At 41.9% G+C, this 19,409-nt stretch overlaps 1 protein-coding gene across 4 annotated transcripts in view; it reads right to left on the minus strand.

Annotated features, from left to right (window-relative positions):
• LOC147018313 (uncharacterized) overlaps nt 1-19,409 on the minus strand; it is a 138,862-nt gene that overhangs the window by 69,298 nt on the left and 50,155 nt on the right. For all 4 annotated transcript variants that reach the window (XM_085897855.1, XM_085897856.1, XM_085897853.1 and 1 more), the window contains 3 exons: nt 17,223-17,547; nt 11,136-11,293; nt 4,220-4,532 (listed from right to left, as the gene is read on the minus strand). In XM_085897855.1, coding sequence (XP_085753981.1) covers nt 4,220-4,532; nt 11,136-11,293; nt 17,223-17,547 — 796 coding nt within the window. The remainder of the gene's footprint in view (nt 1-4,219; nt 4,533-11,135; nt 11,294-17,222; nt 17,548-19,409) is intronic.

Raw genomic sequence — 19,409 nt, forward strand, 5'->3', positions numbered from 1 at the left:
CATAACCGCACTAGAAATCGAAGTGTCAACATCACCGTCATGCCGAAGAAAAAAAAAAATAAACCATGGAGTCTGGAACACTGACGGGTTCCTCCTGTGAAGCCCATTTTTATATACCAATTCCCTTAAACGCTGCCAATACGCCATTATACGGTAGCTGTGAGTTAGAAACAAGTTCAGTAAGTTCTGTGGTCATCCGGAAGACGTCAAATACGTCTACATACGTCAATATGCGTTGGAGATACGTTACACATAGGTTCAAAGCACGTTACTCATAGGTTAGAAATAAGTTTCGGGTACGCTAAACATTACCTCGACGTGTTTCGACTTAAGAGTAACTTCCAAGTAACGTGTGTCGACGTGTGTCAACGATCGCATAACGTGCCTACATGTGTGAGTGTGAGTGTCGTGTGAGTGTGAGTCATACGCTGGCATATGTCAAAAAAATTTGAGCTTGCTTAAAATTTGTCGACGAGCTCAGCGTACTACGATGTATGCCAGCGTGCTTCAGCGTGCTCTTAAAGTATACAAAACTTACCCATAACGTATTCGACGTGTGCCAGTGTATTCGCCAAATTTTTCATACGTCGGCATACGCTGGCTAAAACGTCAAGGTGTGACAGGGCTTTGAGAAAGCTCAAAGGTAACTGTGCGACTTCTGGACCATACTGTCGAGAAAGCCATTCGGCCTATCATGCCTGTGTTGTTCCTGTTCCCGTTTGGTAAGAACAATGTTAAAAGTAAGTAAAGATGGAACGTAAAATTCATAATTACTTCCCACTTTCTTCCCTTATCCTTGCTATAATTCACAGACCGGTGTTTGTGTTTGTTTCTTACGCTACTCCTCCTACAGTTGTTGGCTGATACATCCAGACTTGCCACATAGGATCAGCAAGATCCCAATTAATGTACAGTATAGGGGTGTTTTTTATCTTTGCTGCTGGTCTTGGTGGGAGGTGGAGGGACACAAATTCTCTGCAGTCATGGACAAAAATATTGGCACCCTTGCACTTTTTTCAAACAACTCACAAATTTCTCCAAAATTTTCTTCCTTGGATCTTGTGTAGATAAATTAGTTTGGTGTTCGCGCAGGCATGATGGGCTGAATGGCCTCCACCTGTGTTAGATTTCCTTGTATTTCCTTGTATTGGTAAATTGACAAAAGTATTTGGTTGAAATTGACAGAAGTATTTGGTCTCTACAATTCTTTATTTAACTGTTAATATTACAGAACCTTTGTTTTTGATTCAGGACTTAATATATCGTTTTAAATAAGAAAATAAAAAGAAATGGCAATGACAAAATTATTGACACCCTCGACTTAATATTTGGTAGCACAGCCTTTGGACAAAATAACTGCAGTCAAGCGCTTCCTATAGCCAAGAATGACCTTCCTACATCTCTACTAGCAGTTTGGCCCACTCTTCTTGTGCAAACTGTTCCAGTTCTCCCAGATTTGAAGGGTGCCTTCTCCCAAATCGTTTTCAGATCTCTCCACAGGTATTCAATGGGATTTAGATCTGGACTCATTGCTGGCCACTTCAGAATAGTCCAGAGTTTTGTCTTGAACTATTCCTGGGTGCTTTTTGAAGTGTGTTTGGGGTCATTGTCCTGCTGCAAGATCCATGACCTTCGACAGAGACCCAGCTTTCTGACACTGGGTTGAACATTGCGTTCCAAAATGCCTTGGTAATCCCTTGATTTCATGATGCCATGCACACATTCAAGGCACCCAGTGCCAGAAGCAGCACAGCAACCCCAAAACATCACTGAACCTCCTCCATGTTTGACTGTAAGGAAGGTGTTCTTTTCTCTGAACGCTTCATTTTGTTTTCTGTAAAGATAGAAATGATGTGCTTTGCCAAAAAGCTCTAAATTGGTCTCATCTGTCCACCGGACATTCTCCTAGAAGGATTTTGGCTTGTTCAGGTGTGTTTTGGCAAACTCCCGTCAGGCTTTCTTATGTCTCTCTCAGCAGTGGGGTTCTCCTGGATCTCTTACCATAGAACCCCCTTTCATTGAGTTGGCGATGGATGGTGCGAGTTGAAACTGTCGTACCTTGTGTCTGAAGGTCAGCTTGAATCTGTTTGGCAGTTTATCGAGGTGCTTTCTCCACCATTCGAACAATCCTTGTCTGCAATTTTTATACACCTGCAACTCACCACAGGTGAGTTCAATTCCAAAGTAAAGTATATTCACCTGATTGAAATCTAATTATTTCTCACAACTTCTAAATGGTGCCAATTATACTGTCTGGGCCATTTTAGGATTTCCATGTGGAATAAGGTAAGATTTCATAATTTTTTCAGCTTTTATGTTTTGTTCTACTGCAAACCAAAGAAATGCATTTTTGATACCAAAATATTTTGTTATTTCAACAATTTTCTGAAAGAAATGGTGTAATATTTGAAAAAAAGTGCAAGACTGCCAACATTTTTGGCCACGGCTGTATGTAAATGTGTATCATGTAGCGCTACCTCCAGGTGGGGGAGGGTATTGCAAGTGTCCACCGTTTACAGTACAGTATTCCTGTCCCCACATTTTTCAGTGTCATAAGGTGTTTTGAATTTTAGCAGGAGGTATGTTTTTGCTTCATGCATGTAACTTCATGGGTTATTTATTGCTTTTGCCGACACAGAGCTATCAGTTGCCTATACACCGCCAAAATACGGGTATGCATCAGAAGAACGTGTTCCATGCTTGGAACAAGTTCGCCCATATGGTGGGTACTCTGCCAGTAATATGAATTCCCTTACAATGAACTTCAAAGCAGGAGGAGGCCATTAGGCTCTTTAAAAGCCTGCACTACAGTTGCCAACATTTGGTTGTTGGTCCATGCGCTAGCATTTCAAAATCTTGAGCATAAAATTGGGTATGACTCAGCCAGGGCTCAAACCACTGACCTCCAAGACTAAGAGCAGAAGCTCCAATCATTACACCATCAAATCTGGTTTAAATGTCTGACACAATATTCATGTAGATGCTCTCGGCAATATGGAAGCTCAGCCACAAATCCTGCGTTTACATGTCAACATGAAAGATCCAACAGAAGGGAGTGAGCAAGGAAAGCCAGAACACAAATAAGATGCCAGACCATTGAGATAAAACGATGGGAAAACATCGGGGAGGGATGATCAGTTTCACTGGTTGTGAAAGAAGGTAAAAAGTGGAACTGCAAGTCATCAATATATTATACTAGCGATACCCGTGCACATGTACGGGATAGCAGTACAACACAGCTGGTAGCAGACGACAGACCGTACACGGGGAATGACAAAAATGCGCATTGTGCAAAATGAAAGTGGTACTATGGAATGCCAAGACTTCCCAAACATTGTCGGCATGTCCGCGAAGTGCCACAGCAATTTCATAGGGATCGTGTGACGGGGAGCCGAGTGTTTAGTGTGCAAGCTTGGTATTATAATAGAGATTTAATTGGCACATCCAACATATTGAGCCAATATTTTGTATGCACATAAAAAATGAAAAAACATTTAAAACTAAAATGTCACTCGGTGGAGCGCATACCTCCATTAGGCTGAACAGTTTACGGTTTGTAACCCCCTGACAGACCAGACCTGCCGACCTGAACCAAAATTTAATCGGAATGTTCTCCTCATCCTACCAATTCATCCACCAGGTTTTCTCATAATCCATCCACAACTTTTTGAGATATTGTGCTCTACTACTGTACAGTATATCGTTTTTGGCCTCATTTCTCAATGGTGAAGAATCATTCGTAAAAAAAATTTAAATTATCAGATCCGGATTCATATATTCACCAAAATCGAATCAATTCTTCCTTGTCATACACCCAACTCATCCACCAAGTTTTGGCTAAACCCATACACAATTATTTGCGATATTGTGCTAGATATCGTTTTTAGCCCTCCCTCTCAATGGTGAAGAATCACTTAAAAAATTCTAGTATCCGAATCCGGATCTTCACCAAAATCAAATAATTTCACCCTTGCCACACACCAAACCTGCTGACCAAATTTCATTTTTTCATCCACAACTTTTTGAGAGACCTGTTCACAGACAGGGGTAAAAACATAACCTTTGTCCACCTTCGCTGGCAGAGGTAATAAAATGAATTCCCCCCCCCCAAGTGGAACACAAGTGAAATTTGGAATAAGTCTTACATACCAGCGACTAATGCTGTGTGGTGCTTACACCACAAGTTAAATCCACGAACATGATCACGGCATTAACTCACCATGGCAGGGTTTGAACACAGAGCATGCGTTCCTCCAGTCATCTGAGTCATCTTCCACAAGCAGCATCTGCTTGTTCATATTCTCGGTACAATCCGAATATTTTCTTACAAGTGGAACATCGTGGTTACAGCTCATGTTGCAGTTCGCCGATTCAATTTTGAAGAAATCAAACAACAGTGTCTTTATGTTCTTTTTAGGAGCAGAGACTCCGTTTTCTCCACTTTTGCAACCACCAGATGCATTGTTCTTTTTTTCAATGTCTAAACCACTTTTGGAATGACTTTTTTCCTTCAATGGGTTTTTGTCAAATTTCTGTAAAGTAGAAGACAAATTAAACTTCATATTGATGTCGTAAAAGTACTTAAAGCAAACAATACAGTGCTTTGTTACAGGCAAGTATCATTTTCAGAAATATCACTGTGATACATTGCCATTCCAGTACCCTGCGTGGTTTGATATACCCGTTATTCCATCGAGTGTCTGTACTCATTTGTATTTCAGCCATCTATTTATTACTTTAGGCATGGGGGGAATAAAGGATGGAGAGATGGTGGGTGGAGGGGGGGGAGGGGCAGTGTGAGGATAGGAGGGGATATCGACTGTGTGCATATACAGTATGGTGTCATGTATGTGCAGAACAAGTTATCAATACACAGTGATCATATTAACATTTTAATTGGAATATTTTCCCTGATTTCCTTTCCAAGTGCTAATACAAATTAAATGTTGCAAACACTATTTCTTTTTAGCAATGCACAGCAATGTATTTCAAATAATTGGACAGAATGCGTGCAATTTAATCATGACCCTTCACCTCACAAAGTTAATTACAAGTGGTACTCATAAAGTTCATCACCTTGTGCATTATTGATGTTTCCTGCCAGTCAACTCCAAGCCATTTGGCCCATCATGCCAGTGTCATTTTCACATCACATTAACTTTGTCTATAAATCTAATCTTACATTTACTAACCCTGTTTTCACCAGTAATTTAATCTAGTTGAACACTCCATCCCTTATCATCTGTATTTCTATTACTAAACGTTCACACATATCACAGATGAAGGAATAATTCTGCAACTTTATTGTTAAATATAAAAATATATATTTTAAACAAAGCCTTGACCATTGCTAAAATAAATTACAAGATAAATTGATAAAATAAATCCTCTTACAAAACTATTTATGTACCAAAGGTAATTTTGTGATTGGTTTGTAATCTTATAAGTTTCTAGTAAGAATAAGGACACTCCCACTTAATAAGGACATAAGGCCTGCCTCCAATCACAACCACCACCTTTATCAGTACACCCCACAATGACCACCCTCCAACTTACCTTCCTACTCTTTTCATCAATGACTTTGAAGTTCAATCGAGGAAGGGTTGGGCAGTTCAGGATCATGGTTAAAGAATGTCAATCATTGGACGAGCCAACTACTCACTTCCCACCCAGAAGATTGCATCATAATGATTGTTTAAATTCATCCTTACATTTTACTTTGAAAAGGCAAGAACTTGGTCCAAAACACGATCTGGAGCTCGACAAAAACGTTTTCTTTGACTAACTAGTATCCTCTCTAAAAATTCTCAGTGGACCTGTGAGGGCCATTTCAAAAGTTTTGTGCATGAATGCTGACAGCTTTTCACATGCGATGTTGCTGAATAGTGATACCAACCTTCCTCCATAGGTGGTAGCAATGTACAAGTACTGCTGCCAGTTTCATCGAAGCAATGGTCCAAAACACATTGCAAGTGAGTTTTTCCCTTTTGGACAGCCATTTGTGCAATTACAAACTATTATGTTATTTTTCTGGAAAAACGTCCACAGAAGATTCATCAACATATTCGTGCGGGGTTCAGGGTGTCATTCTCCTTCACATGAAACTACATGTAGGTGAGTGAACAACATATAGGTTGGTGGATGTTGAAGATACTGCAGATGAAAGTCGACTAGCTACCACAAACGATGAGGAACACACGCTATGGAGGCCGATTCCATTTTGCAGTGGAAATGCGACATTGCTTTTACATGGATTGAACATTTCCCAAATAAACACATTTTAAATAATGACCAAAAAATTGGGAAAAAGGAATATTTGTGCAAAATTGGTTTGTGCAATATATGGTGACTTGTGACCAGTTGTTCACATGCATGTTGATTGGTATGCATGACCCTTCTACAGAATTGACAATGCAAACATGATATCTTCATGGAGTGCATCCTGACATGAGAGTGAAAAACGGGTACACTAATTTGATCCACAGTTGAGATGACAAATTGTCCAAACACTCCAGGCAGTCACCACAATCACCAAAAGAAAAATCACTTCCAGCCATAGAACAAAAAAGGTGATGCACATCAAGTCTTCCCCCGTCATGATCTTATGCTGCACAAACCTGTGCCCCAGGATAATGAAGTAAACAGGTTGTACTGTGCAAAGGTACTGCAGTGGTGGCAAAAAATGTTGGAAGCAACCCAAATTGCTGCAAGAAGGCATGATTTTCGTCCAGAGCGACAACGCATTGTAGCTATTGCAACATACACATGCAAGTTAATTTACTTGATAATCCTAGCCACCAGGAGTAATTGAGTAGATGAGAGCTGATTGATTATTCCCTCCAATTACGGGTGAGAGACTTGAGTGGGTCTTGTTCTTTATATGTTAACTGCTGTAGGCATTGCACATGGTATATGCTTGGGAGCCTTGGTGTTGTCTGTTTCTGTCTGTGCTGTCATTGATGACTCACCAACAATTGATGAAACCGGTCTAGTGGCTGAGGGGGAGTGTGAGGCATTGGGATTCTCATGTATGTACAGCTCGTGAATGTCTGCAACTGCAGAGGAACTTTGGAAGGGTTCCAAACAGCAAGGGGCTTACCTTGTGTAGCTTTTCTTGGTTGCTTTATGCAGCTTTCTTTGGCAAGAAGAGTGTAGTTATTTACTTGATAATCCTAGCTGCTTGGGGTATTGATTAGGTTCCCATCACATACAGCCTTTTTGCCTGTTGGTTGCATCAGTGGTTAGGGGCGCAGCTCTGCCGCTGATGCAGTGCCCCTATTAGCAGTATACAAGTGCTCATTTTGCCAACCTCGGAAGGATGACAGGCTGAGTCAACCCTCTGGTGTTAATTCATCAGGTAAAGGGACTCAATCTCAGGATCGTAGAATCCCAAGCCACCACCCTAACCGCTAAGCCAATGCCAGGCTTAATTGATTAGATGAGGTGGTTATTCCCTCCAATTACGTGTGAGAGATGTGATCGGGTCTCTCTCTCTCTCTCTCTCTCTCTCTCTCTCTCTCTCTCTCTCTCTCTCTCTCTCTCTCTCTCTCTCTCTCTCTCTCTCTATCTCTCTCTCTCTCTCTCTCTCTCTCTCTCTCTCTCTCTCTCTCTCTCTCTCTCTCTCTATCTCTATCTCTATCTCTATCTCTATCTCTATCTCTATCTCTATCTCTATCTCTATCTCTATCTCTCTGTCTCTGTTTCTCTCTCCATATATATTACCGACAGAAAGTCGACACCCCCTTTCAAAATTTTCACCTTTTGTTTCCTTATAGCCTGGAATTAAATTGCATTCAATTAGACTTTTTCCACAATTATTTACACATTGAAACCCACAACTTGCAAGTAAAAAACAAATTCTACAAATTTCAGAAAATTCTTTAAAAATACAAAACTAGAATATCTTGGTAAGATGTGTCCACTCCCCCCCCCCCCCAACTAAATACTTTGTGGAAGCACCTTTCACAGCGATTACTGCTGTGAGTCTGTTGGGATAGATCTGCACCAACGTGGCACACCTTCATTGGGCAATATTTTCCCATTTCTAGTCACTGAATTCAACCAGTCAATTATTTTTGTGGTCAACAAAGACCAAAAGGTCAACATAGGCCCAAGGTCAACAACTAAGATGGTATTTCTAAAATCCTCCATTTTCATCTGATTAACTTGAAATTTGAAGAGGATTTATATTTCAGGCCACTGAATTCAACTTGCCAATGTTGTTCAGGTCCACATAGGCCAAAAGGTCAACATAGGCCGAATTTCTAAAATTGTTAATATTTATCCAATTAACTTGTAATTTGAAGAATTGTTGCATATTTGGTCATTGAATTCAATCACCAATTATTTTTCAGGTCAAATTTGTTTTATGGATTTTGCAAGTATCGTGCTCTCTGCATGATTTCTTCTTGTTTGTTTGTCTGTCTGCCTGCACAGAATTTGCAAAGGTAGGTTACTTACAAGCACCACCTAGTGGTAGCCAGTAGTTCTCTTTCTTCAACCAGCACCTCTACCTCCATGAGGTGTGTACAATTAGAATGTCAGCATGTCTATAAGTTACGTACAATTATAATGTGAGTACTTCGAAACAGCATGTACAATTAGAATGTGAGTACTTCAATACAGAATGTACAATTAGAATGTGAGTACATTAATAAAGTATGTACATTTAGAAAGCGAGTATGTCGATAAAGTATGCATAATCAGAATTTGAGTACATCTATTAAGTACAGTATGTACAATTAGAATGTGAGTACGTCTGTAAAGTATGTATAATTAGAATGCGAGTACGTCTATAAAGTAGGTACAATTAGAACGCGAGTACGTCTATATAATACGTACTATAAAACACGAACAGAACAAGTTTGGGTGAGGTGACGCAATCAATTTTTTTTTCTTCTTTTTTTGTATACACAGTCGATGCTTGTGGAAGAGCTCTAGTAAATTGAATGGTTCAAGAGGTAACAGATAAAAACAGGATGCAAAACACGCAAGCATAGAAAAGGAAACTACAAGGAGGGAAAAACTGGAAATTAGGAGGGATTTGGATGGGATTATCGAGGGTAGAAAAGATCATGGTTTTGGATTGGAAATAATGTGAGATGGTGGTGAACAACTGTCTTGAAGACCTGGAGGGAAGAATGAGATTGAAAGGATGTGGAAGTTGATTCCACAGGTGGGGGGAAAGAAAGAGAGGAACAGATGAGTGAAGATGAGCAGTGATCCTGGATTTAGGTAGTTTCACCAGAAGAGGGTTGATGGTAGACTGTGTGAGCTCTGCATAAAGCTGTGGGGGGCAAACCACAGAAAGAGCAGTGGGTACAAGACCAGAAAAGAGGTGGTAGAAGACCACCGACATGTCTGCAATGGTGAAGTGATAAACCCATAGACTCAGCTTCAGCGTGGGAGATTCCAATGATCAAGGCCTTGGTGTCCAGAGACTCAAGCTGAGCAATATGTGAGGCAGGAGAGCCAGCCCAGAGCAGAGAGCAGTACTCCATCAAGCTATGGATGAAGGCCTTTGTCGGAGAATAGGAGTTCAGGTGTACAAAGGAAGGACATTGTATGACAGAGGATGGAGGCCAACATTGAAATGTGGTTTGTCCAAGGAAGATCATGGCTGATAGTGAGACCCAGGGGTTTGAATGACAACTTCATCAAGAGGATTGGTAGAGGGGAGAATTTTCTCACAACCACTTGTCGGATTGAGACAAAATTTTCACCATAGGAGCGACGACTCATGTAGAATGTTGTATTGATAATTATGTCATAGGTCGCATGGTGTGGCAGCCATGTTGGAAAAACAGGAAAAAAAAACTTTGGACCTCTATCTCTGAAACAGCAGCAAGGAAAAAAAATTGAAACTTGGCACACAAGTACTCCTCATGGGGATTGTGATTTTTTTATGATGTCTTAGGTGCCTTCATTAAGACATCATTATTGCATATGCAGAACGCTACATCAGATCGGTATGAAAAATTTTGAGGATTATGTCGAGATAAAATGGTCCACAGAAAAAAAATATAACGTCACGTGATTCGGCAGCCATATTGTTAAAAAAAATAAAAACCTTCATAACTCTTCTCTATAGTGACTGATCAGATTATGGCGAAACTTTACATGCATGACTGCCTATCCATGAGGAACAAAAGGTTCACACACATGATGTCATCGATCACATGGTTTGGCAGCCATATTGAATTTACCCTAAAACCGATAAAAAAAATCTTCTCCAAAACGGCTGGACAGGTCGAGGGAAAACTTCACACAAATGTTCCCCAAGCCTTGGGTGCACAAGTTTGTTCAGGAATAATTGATAGGTCACATTGTTTGGCAGCCATATTGGATTGAAGAAAATATTAAATAATATTTTCTCTGGAACCACTTAATCAATTGATGTGAAACTTCACAAATACGATCCAGTAGTGATGGGGAATACATATTGTCAATCTCAACTGGATCAGACACATGGTCTGGCAGCCAGAATTATTGGATTTTTTTTGATCTGGGCTCTTTTTGATACATATATATATATATATATATATATATATATATATATATATATATATATATATTTTTTTTTGAATAAAGCTCATTTGGCTGTGCCTGGATTGGTTTGAGGGTAGAGGAGTAGCAGTTGAAATGTGAATCCCATCCAGGGTGCTCCTGATGACTTAATCTTTGCTTTTTGCTTGTTTGGGTTCCTTCTGATTACTCCAATGCAAGACTGTACCTATTTGGTCTTCCATTTGATTTGAATTGAATATATTTTAATCCCATTCCAAATTCAAATGAATAATAAGAAGTCATGGGTCAGAGTCAGGTGACCAATCAAAGTGGGACGCCTTGGAACCCGGTCATCACTGCCAGCAGTTATAAAGTGGCAGTTCTAGCTATGTATCTTATTAATTACTTAACAAACCAGTACATAAACAACACACAAAAAACACCACACAAAACAAGTCATGGCAAGGGTCGGCAATCTCTGATTGCTCTTTTTCTTGTTTTGGTATGTGGTGCTAATGCAAAGTGGAGCAAAAATAACAGGCCAATGTAAGGGTAGAGATAGGGTGGCTAACGTTTGTGCCTCATCAGGTGCCACACACTGCAAGCTATTGATATACCATGTGAATTACCTCAGTGTTCATTCTCTCTGATACTCCATGTGTCCCCACAACATCATCGTATCTTATGTATTCCTCCAAATTTTCATATATTCCTTCATCTTCATCACCACAGTTTTCTTGCTTCTGATCTGCCAGTACTTCAGGAAAATCCATGTTTTTCTCCAATTCTGCCAAAACAATCAGATAGCAGTGTTGTGCGGAAAGCATGACAGCTCAACATTATTATAAACTTATTGCGCATATACTTTTGTAAGGCACAAACATTGTGGTATAATTTGTCACAAGGATATTCCAGTGTCAACCGCTTGGCCACAGCTGCAACCACAGCCGCAGCTAGCATATAGCTCGAGGGTACCAGAGATTTACTCTGAAAATGACCGTGCTTAAAGCAATTTGGTCGCTAAATGCACCTGAGCAAAGAATGCATTTGCATCGTGAACAAGGTCTCAACCAGGTCGGTTATTAAGAGAATAACAATTTTAAAAATTGTATCTATGGTCGTCGCTCTTGGAAGAGCTATAGCAGAATGGAATGGAACAAAGTGGAAAGGGGGAAACACCAACAGCAGAGGAGAGGTGAGAGTGGAAATGAGATCAAAGGTAGGTGGAAAAGGGCACATGGGGTGAACGAGCTGCACACAAGCTGAAACACAGCAAGAAGAAGAAGGAAAAAGCGGGGATGAAACAGAAAAGGAAGAAGCCAACCCAGAAACTGACAAAAAAAAGAGGTGAGGGGGAAAGGCGTGGTCGGGGGTTGTCTGCTCCCCCCCCCCCATATCTATTACCACCTCCAGATTCTTCTCCTGTGTGATTGTCCAAAATTGCCCCTTGCATCATGTAACGTCTATTTTAATTCTTTTTCCCCATCCACAACACTTTACATTTGTTTGTTACACTGTATCTGCCAATATTTTGCCCAATCTGTGAAAGTATCTTGACTCTCCTGAATCTGATCACAACGCCCTTTCTGATATATATATATATATATATATATATATATATATATATATATATATATATATATATATATATATACATTGCAGTTCTCTGAACAGCCTGCATCCAACAGCTCGTGGTCCCAAGACAGTTATTCCATTGATATACGTGAAGATAGTCCCTTCCCTTTTGTCTAGCGGGACAACAGGAGCATGCGTTGCGAGGATCTCATAGCTCAGTTTGCTTACATCATTTCTTCTTCATTTCATTTCTAACGTCATTCCTACTCTTCTTTTCTGATTATTCCTGAGGTAAATCTGAGCCATGTGCACCCTTCGCTGTGAGATGGGTCCTCAGCAAAGGCTAAGCAGGCATTACACTCCCACCCCTCTGTAGAAAACACAGCCAGCCAAACACATGCACAGCGGTAATTTCAACTAAATGGACAGGAAACACACTCAACACGACACCCACGCTGCACGGAACACGTACCGAGGAGATGGAAGAAACAGCACCTCAGAAAGGGTGCTCAAACACCACATGAGCATCGACAGCACAAAGCTCCCGACCTCAAGCGATCCCTCAATCGACACCGATAAATGAAAGGCAACACCACACCACGTTGTGCATGATAGGGGCGGCACGTACTTTTCAACCCATTTCTGGACTAATTATATCGATCGGGTTTCGCCCCGCACACACGATAGCAGAATCAGGCAAACACGAGCCTGGCCATGTGTGTAATGGCAGATCCACGAGCACTGTACACAACATGCTTGAAGGCAGACCAGTGCGTCGCTCGCAACACTTTATCATACAGAGCAGGGCACGAATGGACACATCTTACTGTCTGTGCATGGGTTCGCCGTAACATCTTACCTTCTCGCCTCTATGGCCAGCGAAGCTGCGATTGGGCGGAGGCATGTTGTACAGCTCAGGCCATGTTGGCGCACACGGAGCAGGCACATTGACCAGCGCTGGTCAGGGCACCCGGGCGGACATGCGGGACCGACTCCACACTCGGTTGGTCATCAGGGCGCAGCTTGGGGGTTCTTGCAGGGTAATTCATGGGGCGGAGTTCGGTGTGGGTGATTTGTGTCCTGTCGTGAGGTCGGAGCGGGACATTTTTACAGCTCGGGGTCACCTTGCCGTAAATGGAACGTTGCTGTTTCCGGCCATTGCAGCCGGGCCACGCAGGGGGTCGGGGCCAATCAGAGTGCCCGATTCAGGTGACAACACCACGTTTCGGGGTGGCCCCCCACCCCGCACCACAGAGCCTATAAAGGTCTGAGTAGAGCCTTCGCTCACGCTCTGCTCTGTCCTGCCTCTCCCGCTCAAACTGGACTTCGACTCCGCCTCTGTCGTCGTCACCTCGACTCCGCCTTCTGTCATCACTGAACTCCTCCTCCTCCTCTTCTCTGCCCACATGACGCTGACTCCACCCACCCACCTGGTCCCGCCTACCACTCCGTACACTAGCTCTGGACTCCACCCTCCAAACTGAAGCCCCTCCTTCACGCCCACAGTCTCGACGTGAGCTGCCCGAAGCAAGAGACGACACACCAGCTGTCAAGGGGGTACCACACCATGGAGCATTCCCCCCAAACGTATTGGTAGCGTATTCGGGCAAGTGTGCAAAGGTACCGAGAGACCGTAGCCTCAACTCCTCTCCTGTCTTACTTTAATTCCTCTTCATCAGGTTTTCTGTACCTTGATCCTGCTGCAGTGATGGGTCAAAATGCCATCAGTGCCCTTGTTAGCTCACCTGGAAGATAGTTCTGGGGAGCTTATGGGATGGCGCATCGTCTGTCCATCAGTCTGTCTGTCCACAAATACTTGCAACTTCTCTGAAACTACAAATAAAATTTTGATGAATATTCATCACCGTGTATGTACCAAAGTTTGTTCATGGCATCAAAAAAAAAACAACATAAAATTAAAATAAAAAATATATTTATTTATTTTTAAAATCGGCCCAAAGGGGGTCTTATGGGGGTTGCCCTCCAAAATATGTGTTTGCTTTCTTCTCAGAAACTACACACAATTTCGATGAAACTTGACTACTACCTTCGTCACATGATGTACCAAAGTTTGTACACATCATTAAAAACAAAGCAAAACAAAAAAACAGTGTCTAAGGGGGTTTACAGCGGAGGTGGGGAGGGGAGGGTTTCCCCTCAAATTATGTATTTGCTTTCTTCTACGAAACTACACACATAATTTCGATGAAACTTGACCATAACCCTCATCACCCGTGAGACACCAAAGTTTGCTCACGGCATTAAACAAAAAAAATCCATGGGTATTTACTTTCTTCTCCGTTACATATTTTGTGGGTAATCCATGCCTACCCGTGGTTCCCTGGTTATCTTATCCAGCCACGATAAGGTGAGCGCCCATGGGTATTGCCCCTATGTTTATTTTAAAATCCTGTTGTGCCATTCTTGCTCTACCTCTACAGTGCCTTGAGAAAGTATATCCCTTGACTTTTTCACATTTTGTTGCAGCCTGAATTTAAAATGGATTAAATTGAGATTTATTTTGTCACCGATCTACACAAAATACCCCATCATGATAAAGTGAAAACATGCTTTTAGAATTTTTTTTTTTACAAATTCATTGAAAATTAATGAAACAAATATATAATTTACATGACTATTCAACCCCCTTAGGCAATACTTTGAAGATGTGCCTTTGGCAGTGATTACAGCTTCGAGTCTATCAGCTTTGCATATCTGGATTTGGGGATTTTCTCCCATTCCTTACAGATTTTATCAAGCTCTGTCAAGTTGGATTTGGAGTGTCGGTGAACAGCAATCTTCAAGTCTTTCCACAGATTCTCCATGGGATTTAAGTCTGAGCTTTGGCTGGGTCACTCAAGGACTTTGTGGTTCTTGTTCTGAAGCCATTCCACTGTTGCTTTGGCTGTATGCTTGGGGTCATTGTCCTGTGGGAATGTAAATCTTCGCTGCAGTCTAAGGTTTTTGCACTCTGAAGCAGGTTCTCCTCAAGGATTTGCCTGTGGCTGTGTAAATTCATTGTTCCCTCTACCCTGACAAGTCTCCTGCTGAAAAGCATCAATATAGCATAATGCTCCCACCACCATGCTTCGCAGTCGGGATGGTGTTTGATGGGTGATGAGCTGTGTTCGGTTTCCGTCAGATGTAGCGCTTTGCATTCAGGCCAGAGAGTTCAATTTTCATCTCATCAGACCACAGAATCTTTTGCCTCATGCTCTCAGAGTTGTTCACATACCTTTTTGTAAACTCCAGGCAGTCATGTGCCTTATTCTCAAAAGTGGCTTCCATCTCGCCACTCTCTGATTAAGCCTTAATTTGTGAAGTGCTGCAGAAATTGTTGTTCTTCTGGCAGGTTCTCCCATCGCAGCCAAGGAACCCTGTTCTGTCAGAGTAGTCATTGGGTTCTTAGTCACCTTCCTGTCTCAGGTCCTTCTTGCCCAGTTGCTCAGTTTGGTCAGACAGCTCAGATGTAAAAGACACAGAGTTGAGCAGCAGTTGGGTGTGACTGGGAAGGGTTGGTACAGACAGCAAGGGGATGGATACACAAGATGTGGAAGCAAACACAGGATTGGGGCACTCCACCTTCTCAGGAGCGGCATCAGCTGTGTTGCCATTTGAAGTGAGGAAGGGGTGGAAGGGGAGCATACTCAAGAGAAAGACTTAACAAAGTGCCACCAGGGTTTAGAGGAGGAAGGCAATTTTGTAAGTTTTTCTTGAGGTTGGAGAGATGTAGTTTTCTGTGTCTCCTGAGAGTAGACACACACTTCTTGCAGGCTTTGTGGAATGATCTGAGGTTGCCTTCAGTTGGGTTTTCCTTCCAGGAAGAAAATACAAGTTGTTTTCCTCGCAACAGGATTTAGTGTACCATGGGCGGGAGGATGTGTATCATAACTGAAGTTGAGATTGGATTAACCTGTGCATAAGGAAGAGCAGGTGCCTGGGAAGAATTTCCAAGCTGAGTAAATATCAGGGGAAGTAGATATAGGAGACGAGTCCTGACGTGTGATGGCTGCTTGCTGTCCCTGCCAGTTTTCCCGAGTGAAATGTCAGACTCGCAGATGCTGAGGCTGTCCTCTGAGAATGGATAGAGATGTTGGCGTTCACAAGCACGTGACGAAATGAACCAATTGGAGCAGAGGAAGAGCATGAGACATTGGTGGGGAAGTTGGTCATCACCAAATCCAGAAGGATTTGCCATTGACAGAAATCTGGGTGGGAAAATCTGGATGGATTACAAATTATGCAGAAACAATTTTTCCAAATGAACTTTTTTATTCATAATTGAAGAGATCAAACTGAACACTGTTATAGTTGAAGGTTATAGGTAAGACATGTCATGTTAGGTAAGACTTTGGTAAGACATGTCAAGAATACCTACAAAAAACATGTACAAATCAAAATTCACTGGTTGTAAAAGTATTCAGCCACTTAGGTGTTATATATGAAATACAAATTGAAATTCAAAGAGTTTGCATGATGAAAAAAATACAAGTTTTTCTCATCAACAACAAAAAAGAAAAATTATGGAAACGCCAAAAGCTCTTACCCAGTGTTAGTTAGCGTCAATGTTTACCAATGTACAAACATGAAGTTATCTAAAATTGCAGGGAAAATATCGGAGATACACCACTTTGAAGGTTAGGGACATATTATATGTGTATCCCTTAGTCCTTAAAGAGTTGCGGCAAAAGCAATTTGAGTGAAATTCTCAAGAAATTCTGTAAAGGCAACTATGTCTTGCCTTCGAGAGTGAAATGCCAGCTCACTCACACTATACAAGCCGTAACATGCCGATGGATGCAAAAACTCGATGGTGTACTATTCCGGAATGGGAAAAGAGCATTTAGCTTAGAATGAAAACCAACACCAACATAATTTATGTTATAAAATACAAGAGGAATGTTGAATTTTGCTCAAAACATAGCAGTACAGAGTTGCAGCAAATGAAAAAAATAAAATGCAACTACATTTAATTATCATTGTAAAACATTGCAACCCCAACCCTGTTTTGGCGAGTATCGAATGACAGTTACAAATGACAGTTCCATTTTCAGCATCTTGATTCATGCATTTTAGAGAGAAATATTCAAGTTTGTCTTTTTACACAATTCGTTTCGGTTACAATAATGGCCTCGACTCACCTTGACCAAGAATGATGTCTGGACAAAAAGAGGTTTTCCAGGAATCATTTTCATCTTGGATGACAAGCACAGGCTTGTTCATAATCTCTGGTGGATCCAAACAACTCGTTGGATAAGCTTGGAGGCTGCTGCTCTCCTTGGAATTTTCAAATAATTTGTCCAATTTTCCTGCTCCTGGTGCTGAGTCGTTGCTGTTTTGAGCAAATGTTGTAGTCTCATTTATTTTACTCTCACCACAGACCAGATCCCCTTCACGACGCTCTGGCATGTTTTGCAATTGCCTCTTTTCACTCGACTCGATTGTGCTTGGTTTGACAAGAGGTTTCTGGAGATTGCAGGGGAAAAAAAAATACAAACAAATTTTCATTAAAACCTAAACATTTGCTTAAAGCAAATCTAATAATTTATCAGTGTCCCCATCAACACAAGCAGTTGCGGCAGTGTCACAGTGTTTTAAGCTCACACCACAGTCAGACAAAGGGTTCTGTTAGTGAGATAACGACACCGAGACATCCATCTCATCAACACATTCTCCCCGTCTGTTCTCTTCAAAGTAGTCAGCAGCAATAGCTCAAACTTGCAATGTTATACAAGACCTGTTGAACCATTAACATCATCCCAGGCTACATTGACACAATCTACACTCTACTGTTAAACAGAGAACAATTTAATTAAGGGTATTTTATCAACAAACATAACAATTTAATATCATGGATTTCTCAGATATACCAGACGTTTAACAACATATAATAGACATAGCAATGAGAAATATACGCTCCTTCACTGTTATGATACCAGGGAACATGTGCCATTGTCACATGACATAGCTATAAGAGTTGAGACTTCCTTCATCGGAAAACCTCTTATTATTATCATTATTATTATTCTTCTTCCTCTTTCGGCTTGCTCCCGCTAGGGGTCGCCACAGCGGACCAACTGTCTCCATTTTGCTCTATCCTCCACATCTTCCATTGACACTCCAACCACCCGCATGTCCGCCCTCACCGCATCCATGAACCTCTTCCTTGGCCTTCCTCTTCTCCTCCTGCCTGGCGGCTCCATCTTCAACATCCTTCTCCCGATATACTCCGTTTCCCTCCTGTGCACATGTCCAAACCATCTCAATCTCGCCTCTCTCACTTTGTCTCCAAACCGTCCTACCTGCGCTGTCCCTCCAATACACTCATTTCTTATCCTATCCATCCTCGTCACTCCCAACGAGAATCGCAGCATCTTTAACTCTGCCACCTCCAGCTCTGCTTCCTGTCTTTTTGTTAGCGCCACCGCCTCCAAACCATACAACATAGCTGGTCTCACTACCGTCTTGTATACTTTCCCCTTCACTCTTGCAGCTACCCTTCTGTCACAAATCACTCCTGCAACTCTTCTCCACCCACTCCATCCTGCCTGCACTCTCTTTTTCACTTCTCTCCCACACTCTCCGTTACTTTGGACAGTTGATCCCAAGTATTTAAACCAATCCACCTTCCCCACCTCAACTCCTTGCAACTGCACCATACCACCACCCTCCCTCTCATTTACGCACATGTACTCCGTCTTACTCCTACTGACTAACATTCCCCTTCTCTCCAGTGCATACCTCCACCTCTCAAGGCTCGATTCAGCCTGCTCCCTACTCTCCCTACAGATCATGATGTCATCCGCGAACATCATGGTCCATGGAGACTCCAGTCTGATCTCGTCCGTCAACCTGTCCATCACCATTGCAAACAGGAAAGGGCTCAGAGTCGATCCTTGGTGCAATCCCACTTTAACCTTAAACCGGTCCGTCATTCCTACCGCACACCTCACCGCTGTCACACTGTCCTCATACATATCCTGCATGATCCTCACATACTTCTCCAACACTCCCGACTTCCTCATACAATACCACAACTCCTCTCTTGGCACCCTATCATAAGCTTTCTCTAAATCCACAAACACACAATGTAACTCTTTCTGGCCTTCCCTATACTTCTCCATCAACATTCTCAAAGCAAACATCACATCAGTGGTGCTCTTTCCTGGCATAAACCCATATTGCTGCTCACAAATCATCACCTCTCCTCTCAACCGAGCTTCCACTACTCTTTCCCACAACTTCATGGTGTGGCTTAACAACTTTATCCCTCTGTAATTTCCACAGCTCTGCACATCACCCTTATTCTTGAAAATCGGAACCAGTAC

This window comes from Eptatretus burgeri, chromosome 10, assembly GCF_056783735.1.
Source record: "Eptatretus burgeri isolate ZD-2024b chromosome 10, Ebu_testis_v1, whole genome shotgun sequence".
NCBI classification, from domain to species: domain Eukaryota; kingdom Metazoa; phylum Chordata; class Myxini; order Myxiniformes; family Myxinidae; genus Eptatretus; species Eptatretus burgeri.